This window comes from Anoplopoma fimbria, chromosome 18 (assembly GCF_027596085.1).
Source record: "Anoplopoma fimbria isolate UVic2021 breed Golden Eagle Sablefish chromosome 18, Afim_UVic_2022, whole genome shotgun sequence".
Classification (NCBI taxonomy): Eukaryota; Metazoa; Chordata; class Actinopteri; order Perciformes; family Anoplopomatidae; genus Anoplopoma; species Anoplopoma fimbria.
Window position 1 is genome coordinate 615,422 of NC_072466.1, and position 10,044 is coordinate 625,465.

Here is a 10,044-nt window from a genome sequence, read left to right on the forward strand (position 1 = left end):
TTGGGATCCCGACTCATATTTCTATTTCCTGTGTTTAGAAAAAGACACTTTATTATTTTATTAACTGTTAAATAAAACGTTTTCTGGACACAAAACAACATTTCAAATCATTGTTTTTCATGTTTGGGGCACAGAATCATGAGGCGGATAGCAGAACCCATTGGGGATCCCAACAAAGAGATAAAGGCTCAGTTTGTTGGCCAGTTTACAGATGTATTGTTTAATCCTTTCTCAGAGATGGTAGTGAAAGTGATGACCTCATATTTCAGCAGCAGGAAATATTTAACATTTTAAAACCATCACAAATTTCTGACTTCGCCCCGTTTATTAAATCAAACCTGAAACCGGACCCGTTGATAAGTGAGATCATGAACTCACCGCGGTTCAAACCCTGTTTAGATTCCCACGTCTGTTATGGATGCAAAATGGTGCCAACATTTCCTTAATTTGCATTTTCAATCTTCTTTTCTTCGTCTTCGTCAGGTTGACGACCGGACGATGATGAACATGGAGCTGAAGCCGTGCGTCGAGTACCACGACCTGGAGGCCGCCGAGGCGCTCGTCAGCATGAGCTTCTGGGGTCAAAGGTCGCACAAGCCCCGCCCCCTGACCCCCACCTCCGACTCCTGTGACTCCATCCATCTCCACCAGGAGGGGGGGGACGCTCCCAAAGACCTGATCGCCCTGTCGTCACTGGTGAGAATCATATTATATATTTAATATGTGTATAAAGGGCTGCAACTGACGTTGATTGATTGATTGATTGATTGATTGATTGATTGATTGATTGATTGATTGATTGATTGATTGATGACATGTTTGTGATGATCTCCTCTGTGCTCTTCCTCCGTCAGTGTATGACTCCTCCTCACAGTCCAAGCTTCGCCGAGGCCTCCACCACCACCACCTCCGCCCTAAGCCCCGCCTCCAGGCCAGTCTTACCCCGCCCTGTCCTCGGCGCCGGCCCCGCCCTCTTCCTCAGTGACTCCTCCTCCTTCGCCGCAGACACCTCAGCACTTCCACCTCAGATGGAGTCGTCCTGCGCGGCTCCGCCCAGCAGAGCGATGCTCACCAGCGTCATCCGCCACACCGCCGACAGCCTCAACATTCCTCCGCCCGCCACACAGCCGACAGAAACCTCCACGCCGCCTCCGCCGGGAGCTCCACGGACTCTTCCGGAGGAGAAGGAGGGCGCTCCTCCGTCACCTCCTCCTCACTCCTCCCCGCTGTCTTCCTCCTCCTCTTCCGCTCCGGTCTCCTCCTCTCCGGTCCTCTGCCAGGTTTTCCCGGTGAGCAGCCGGACGGGGATGATCTCCGCCTTCGTCCAGGCCCCGGTTCAGGTGCAGACTGCGGGGGGGCCCACGACCCTCCTGCCCCAGACCCCCCCCGGCTTCGCTCAGCCTCTGCTGGTGGGCTCCGCCGTGCCTCAGGGGACCGTGATGTTCGTGGTCCCCCAGGCGTCCATGTCCCAGGCGCCACAGGGCCCTCAGACTGTCATGACGCTGGGCAACACTAAGCTCCTCCCCCTCGCCCCCGCCCCCGTCTACATGCCAACGGGAGCGAGCGGCGGCGTCTCGCAGGCCGACTTCTCCCGCAGACGGAACTACGTCTGCAACTTCCCCGGCTGCAAGAAGACCTACTTCAAGAGCTCCCACCTGAAGGCTCACCTGCGCACACACACAGGTGAGACCTGAGCTCCCAGTTTACTCTTTGTGGGGATTTCTTTCAGATAAACTTGAGAATTTGTTCCTACTTATTGTCACATGATCACCATTCAAACAAAACAAAGCTAGACACTGATTGAACGTCTTTAGTTCTGCAGCTACAAAGAATTGGACACATGAACATGTGACCTGATGAAGAGTCAGAGGATCAATAAATGTGCTTCATCCTGAATGATGAAGCACATTTCATCACCATGTTTCTGTCTTTGCTCATGAAAGGTTGAGCTTTTGGAGAAATGTGGTGATTCACAGGTGACCTTTGACCTCCTAGTTTGTTAACTTTGTGATCAAAGAGCTTTAAACAATTAAACTAACTGAAAATCTGAATCAGTTTTAACAGGAACCTGAACATGATTATTATTTATAACTCAACTTTATTCATATAACGTCTAAAAAGCTTCACATACAAAATAAAAGAAAATATTACAACAATAAAATGATTAAAATCTGTAATTAAACGTCCCTCAGTTAAGATAAACACCAGCAATAAAACTAAAGATTGACGAGGTGATTTATTCTGTGTCTTCTTCTTCTCGTCTGCAGGTGAGAAGCCGTTCAGCTGTCACTGGGACGGCTGCGATAAGAAGTTCGCCCGCTCAGACGAGCTTTCCCGCCACCGCCGCACGCACACCGGCGAGAAGAAGTTCGTCTGCACCGTGTGCGACCGGCGCTTCATGCGCAGCGACCACCTGACCAAACACGCCCGGCGGCACATGACCGCCAAGAGGGCGTCGTCGTGGCCCGCCGAGACCCGGGACCTCCACAAAGTGGCCCTGCCCAAGGGCCCGACCATGGGCCCCGCACTTCCTGTCGGCATGCTGGTCTCCACCGCCAACTGACAGACTCAGTCCGGAGCCTCACAGGGCGACTCAGGACCCCCGAGGGCGGGGCTTAAACTGTGACTGTCAATCAGCTCCACATCAGGAGGATCTTTTCTACAAATCATAATCTGCTGGTGAACAAAAGTGAAGACGGCCGCTGAGCTCCGGCTGCGTCTACATTCACCTCATCTTCAACGTGAAGACGGCCATCATCAGCTGTTTCCTGTTAGCTTGTATTTTGAAAGGGAACCGTTAGCAGGATAAAAAAAGAGATTCTTAGCACACAGATCGTCCTGAAGGTGGCGCTAGAGGAAAGGTTGTGTTGTTAATCTTCTGTACGGTGGCCTGAGTAGGACATCTCCAGAATCACCTCCCATCAGGCTCAGCTGTGCTTTGAGCCGGATGCTAACGTTAGCATTTTAGCATGACATTGTGAACATGTCCTGCTACGTCAACATGCTGATGTTTAGCATATAAACAAGCTCACAGTTAGCATGTTAACGCTTAGCTAGTTGGCCAACTTTAATATGCTGAAATCTGTACAGTTAGCATGCTAACGTTAGCATTTAGCTTGGAAGTCATTCCTTAGTTTTAGAATCATGGAACTGAGATTAGTTAAAGTTCATGTTCTAGAAGCCGGATGTAAGTTTTAGTTTCGCTTTTGTTTTAACATCTCAAACCAGGAGTCGCACCATTTTAAAGTTTTCATAATTCTGGTAATAAGCGTACTTTTACCTCATAATCTGAGGGAACATGTAAACAGATTTGATCACTTGGTTTGCGTTTTTGATGCGTTTCACGACTCAGAAATGAGAATAAAGGGAACTAAAAGAAATAAAATCGAGATGTTCTGAGGTGATGTAGACGAAGCCGGAGCGAGTGACCCGATCTGCTCAGGACATTTTATTCCCAACAAACTCAACGAGGAGGAGGAGGAGGAGGAGGAAGAGGAGGAAGAGGAGGAGGACGAAGGCGACAGGCTGCTAACTCATCCACGGACAGAAACCAACAAAAACCTGACATTGCACTGGATTTTTTTTAATCTTGCTTGATTTTGTACTCTCTCTCTCTCCGTGTATAATCATGTTTACTTCATGTGTAAATGTCACGTTTAGCAAAATGTATGCACTCTTTTTATTATGTTTGCCAAAGCCTCTGTAATCGTGCTTCTATTATTAGCCGACTTCTGTTCGTCTGTGACTGTAAATACTGTAAATATATTGATATCTATATGAATGTTAACGTGTATTCCAACCTGCATTTATTGACAGTACGAGTTATTGATATTTTTTAAGATGTCAGTGGACGGTATTCCTCACTGTGATACTACCTACTTTCTTTGCTTTACACACTATAATTATTATTTAATAAACATTTGTGGAGGACAAAGTGCTGTTTTTTGATAGATTGATTTGGCCCGTAGCGTAGCCAGTAAGAAACATACCTCGTTATTAAATGTTATTCTTAATAATAACGGCTTATATCGGAATAATACCATTTCTGAACATTTGCCTGTAAGCGATGGAGAAGAAAATGGCTTTTATAATAAAAATTTACCACGAAGATACATTTGTTGTTGTTGTTGTTATTTCAGTTACATTTAGTTTTATTTTTTAGGTGCGTTTAGAGTAAAGTATAAAACAGAAGCACTGTTAGCTTATTACTTATCTTATTAAAGATAAAGGAAGAGTTCAGGTGGTGATCTGGATGTAGTTAGCTTAGCTTAGCATAAAGACTGGAAACAGAAAACCAAAACACCTCTAAAGCTCTTTATTATTGTGTTATATCGCGTTTATAATAAACAGAAATACAAAAAAACATCATTTGAGTTGTTAACTTTATGCTAAGCTAGGCTAACTAACAGTCCAGCTCTGTACTGAACTCGCATACATCAAGGATCTCACATACACAGTACAAATATACAGTACAGGTATTACACAGTACAAATATACAGTACAGGTACTACACAGTACAGGTATTACACAGTACAGTACAGGTAATACACAGTACAAATATACAGTACAGGTAATACACAGTACAAGTATACAGTACAGGTACTACACAGTACAAATATACAGTACAGGTACTACACAGTACTAATATACAGTACAGGTAATACACAGTACAAATATACAGTACAGGTACTACACAGTACAAATACACAGTACAGGTACTACACAGTACAAATATACAGTACAGGTACTACACAGTACAAATATACAGTACAGGTACTACACAGTACAAATATACAGTACAGGTAATATACAGTACAGGTACTACACAGTACAAATACACAGTACAGGTACTACACATATGTACTTTTCACGGCACTACATTAATTGTTAAACTATAACTGGGCTTTACGTTACAATTTGCATATATATTCATAAATGTTGTATATGTTGTGTACTTCATTTATAAACATAGTATTGTATAGTTGTCATACAGCGAGGCTCCAGAAGTACAACAGATACTGCATTACTTTGAGTACTTTTATTCATCTGATAAGTACAACAGATACTGCATTACTTTGAGTACTTTTATTCATCTGATAATAGTTGTACTTAGTTCTACAGATCAGAGTACATTCTAATAAAACAAGTACACATCAACATGAAGTAATCAGTGTTGTTTTGTTATTGGACAGTTTTATTAGACATTAATGTGATTGAGGAGCTTCAGATCAAGACTTTTATTGTGAAAAGGCTGAACGGGCTTTCTTTATATAAACAGCGAGGAGGACGTTTCTGCTCGACGACAGCGGCCTGTTACACAACACCACCCGGTAACAGCGCTCAGCCAATCCGGAGGCAGCGCTCAGGGGGTGTGACCAATGGGAGAGGACGACGTTCTGCCGGGAAAGTGAGAAGTGGCGCGTCATTGGCTGAGCAGGGTCCCGCCCACTTGCCTTACTGACCGACATTCAGCTGAAGCCAAAGAAAGATGAATAAACAACAAATATATAAATAAAAACTACAGGCGGAGAACCTGGAGGGACAGGGACACCGTGTGGCGGGAGGAGGCGCTGCAGCATGATGTACATTATGTATATATGTGTTTATATGTGTTTATATGTGTTTATATGTGTTTATATGTGTATATATGTGTATATATGTGTTTATATGTGTTTATATGTGTTTATATGTTTATATGTGTTTATATGTATATATATGTGTTTATATGTGTTTATATGTGTTTATATGTGTTTATATGTGTATATATGTGTTTATATGTATATATGTGTTTATATGTGTTTATATGTGTTTATATGTGTTTATATGTGTATATATGTGTTTATATGTGTTTATATGTGTTTATATGTGTATATATGTGTTTATATGTATATATATGTGTTTATATATGTGTTTATATGTATATATATGTGTTTATATGTGTTTATATGTGTTTATATGTGTATATATGTGTTTATATGTATATATATGTGTTTATATATGTGTTTATATGTGTATATATATGTGTTTATATGTGTTTATATGTGTTTATATGTGTTTATATGTGTTTATATGTGTATATATGTGTTTATATGTGTATATATGTGTTTATATGTGTTTATATGTGTTTATATGTGTATATATATGTGTTTATATGTGTTTATATGTGTTTATATGTGTATATATGTGTTTATATGTGTATATATGTGTTTATATGTGTATATATATATATGTGTTTATATGTGTTTATATGTGTTTATATATATATATGTATATATGTGTTTATATGTGTTTATATGTGTATATATGTGTTTATATGTGTATATATGTGTTTATATGTGTTTATATGTGTATATATGTGTTTATATATATGTGTTTATATGTGTTTATATGTGTATATATGTGTTTATATGTGTATATATGTGTATATATGTGTTTATATGTGTTTATATGTGTATATATATGTGTTTATATGTGTATATATGTGTTTATATGTGTTTATATGTGTATATATGTTTATATGTATATATGTGTGTATATATATGTGTATATATGTGTATATCTGTGTATATATGTATATATATGTGTGTATATGTGTGTGTATATATGTTTATATGTGTATATGTATATATGTGTATATATGTGTTTGTATATGTGTGTATGTGTGTATATGTGTGTATATATGTATATATATGTATATATATATATGTGTATATATGTGTTTGTATATGTATATATATGTGTGTATATGTGTATATGTGTGTGTATGTGTGTGTATGTGTATATATGTGTATATATGTATATATATGTATATATATATATATATATATATATATATATATATATATATATATATATATATATATATATATATATATATATATATATTTAAATAGTATGTTAAGTTCATCCTGCATCCATATATGTACTTTATTATATTATATTCCTTTATTGATCCCCATGGGGGAAACTTAGATGTTGCAGCAGCTCAACTACATAGGAACAGATAATAAATATTATGTATATATTGTATTTATACAATAAAATAAAAAATAAAAAATAGAATAAAAATGAAAAATAAGAATAAAGATAAAAATGTACAGTATATCCACATGGTCAGCATGATGACAGACTGTGGTCTCCGCTGGTTTAACATTAAAGGTTTAATCAAAGTATTCTTAAAGAACTAAAGTATTCATCATGCAGAATGGTCCATTTCATTATAATGTGATGTTTAATGTATTTAATGTATCTGCAATACAAATATACTGTGCAATAATAGTTATAATAATTATTCTGTCTATTCTGTCTATATCTGTATATTTCAGTTATTGTGGATTCTTTACTGTTTGGATACAGCAGCATAGAGGACAGTGCAAACAAGAGACATAGTAAAAAAACAAGATCAAAATAAGTATTATAAATAAATGACCAATAAGATAATCCTTTATTATCTTATTGCTCATTTATTTATAATACTTATTTTGATCTTATTGTTTACTATGTCTCTTGTTTGCACTGTCCTCTATGCTGCTGTAATCCTGTACATTCCCCCGCTGTGGGACTAATAAAGGATTATCTTAATTTATCTTATTTTATCTTATCTTATCTTATTAAAGCATTAATGCACTATATGTCACCTTGATATTGCAGCTGGTTAAGGTGGAGCTGATTTAAAGTATCTTATGTACTGACAGACAGTTCTTTAATTTGTGTCCAAGAAAGAAAAAATAATATTATTATTATTAGTTAATATTATTTGTATATAATAATAATAATAATAATAATAATAATAATATTGTTATCATTATTCTTATCATTGTTATTCTTATTATTGAAAACAATAATCTGTTTTTTTAACCCTTCTGGCCGCTAGGGGCGCCTCCCCCTCCTGACCTACATGCTGTGTTGTTGTCTTCTCAAGCAGCCAATCAGAGCCGAGCTCTTCTCAAGCAGCCAATCAGAGCCGAGCTCTTCTCAAGCAGCCAATCAGAGCCGAGCTCTCTACCCCGGAAACAGCTGATCTCATGGCTTGCTTTTTCTCTGAGCTCCAGAGACAGAAACTTCAAATCACAACACCCTGACATGATGATGATAATAATAATAATAATAATAATAATAATAATAATAATAATAATAATAATAATAATAATGATAATAATAATGATAATAATAATAACAATAATAATAATGATAATAATAACAATAATAATAATAACAATAATAATAATGATAATAATAACAATAATAATAATAACAATGATAATGATAATAATAATAATAATAATAATAACAATAATAATAATAATAATAATAATAATAATAATAATAATAACAATAATAATAATAATAATAATAATAATAATAATAATAATGATAATAATAATAATAATAATAATAATAATAACAATAATAATAATAATAATAATAATAACAATAATAATAAACCGTTAAATCACCGGATGTGTTCCTTTGTTTCACTCTTTTTAGGTTAAAAACCGTTCATGTAACGTGATTTTTGGCGCTAAATTGTCCCGATGAACCCGCCTTAATATGACAGTAAACAGACCTTTACTTTACCACGTCTGATACTGTTATGCAGAGCACCGACCCAACAATAGAACCATCAGGGCGTTATTCCAAAAAGACATGTTACTATTCCTTATATCATGACTATTTTATATCATGACTATTATTTATATCATGACTATTATTTATATCATGACTATTATTTATATCATGACTATTCCTTATATCATGACTATTATTTATATCATGACTATTATTTATATCATGACTATTCCTTATATCATGACTATTCCTTATATCATGACTATTCCTTATATAATTCCATATTAAACGGCTTAATAGAGAATGTGCCTTGGAGGAAAGTTTGGTCTTTGCCATTCAAATATGTGCTTACTAATAAAGTGAGAGAAGGTTTAAATGAATCCACAGATTCTACCCAGCAAGGTCTGTACTGAAGAGGTAGAAACTATTATATGTATATATATATATATATATATATATATATATATATATATTGAAACTGAATGCTCTTTCTGTAAAAGCTCATACCAAAATATTTCACATTTGTTTCTGAGTTGCTGCCATACAGAGAGTTCCTCCAAACTTACATCATTACAGATTTCTTTGGTGTGTTTGAGCCTAAAAAAGGACGGAAAGTATAAACCTTTGAATATCTGGACTCTATAAAATATTCAAAGAGCTTTAAAACTATGAGGACTGTGCAGATCTATTCAACACTGGTGACCTCGCTGGACTGACTGATATTAAAGTCTTCTCATGAGTTGTTGGTTTGGACTGTTTATTGTGTGATTTGACTGTTTATTATGTGATTTGACTGTTTAGATAAGATTACATTACATTACATTACAGTCATTTATCAGACTTTTCCAAAGTGATACAGGAAGTGTATTAACATAGGTATTCAAGAGAACTTTCACCAGAAGTCATCAGTGCATCTCCTTTCTTAAACAAGCATCTCAAAGCATAAGCCAGAGCAAAAGTATAGTGCAGAAGCAAATTACTACGAATACAATAATTGCAACAGACTAATACGAATATAGTAAGTGCTACAAACTACTACGAATAGGATAAGTGCAGTAAACAAATACAAATTCAATAAGTGCAGCGAACTGATACGAATACAGTAAGTGCAACAACTAATACGAGTGCAATAAGTGCTACGAGGAAGGCTCAGGGTAGTACTTCTTGAAGAGGTGAGTTTTCAGCCTGCGCCTAAAGATGGGATTTGAGCGACTCTGCTGTCCTGACGTCGGTGGGGACAGCAGAGTCCAGGCGGGGGCTCCGGCAAGTAGTGAGTTGCAGTAGTCCAGGCGGGAGATGAGATGAGATAAGATAAGATAAGATAATCCTTTATTAGTCCCGCAGCGGGGAAATTTGCAGGCTTACAGCAGCAGAGAGGAAAGTGCACACAAGAGACATAGTAAAGAAAGACAAGATAAAAATAAAAAATGAAAATAAAAAAAACCAAGTATTATAAATAAGCAATAAGAAACAGTA

General features: G+C 36.8%; 1 protein-coding gene across 1 annotated transcript in view; it reads left to right on the forward strand.

The window, feature by feature from the left end:
- klf11a (Kruppel-like factor 11a) overlaps positions 1-3,934 on the forward strand; it is an 8,035-nt gene extending 4,101 nt beyond the window's left edge. Inside the window, exons 2-4 of the mRNA XM_054618397.1 lie at positions 484-696; positions 855-1,683; positions 2,268-3,934. Of these exons, the coding sequence (XP_054474372.1) occupies positions 499-696; positions 855-1,683; positions 2,268-2,563 (1,323 nt within the window). The 5' untranslated portion in view covers positions 484-498 and the 3' untranslated portion in view covers positions 2,564-3,934. The remainder of the gene's footprint in view (positions 1-483; positions 697-854; positions 1,684-2,267) is intronic.
- Positions 3,935-10,044: the final 6,110 nt, after the last annotated feature.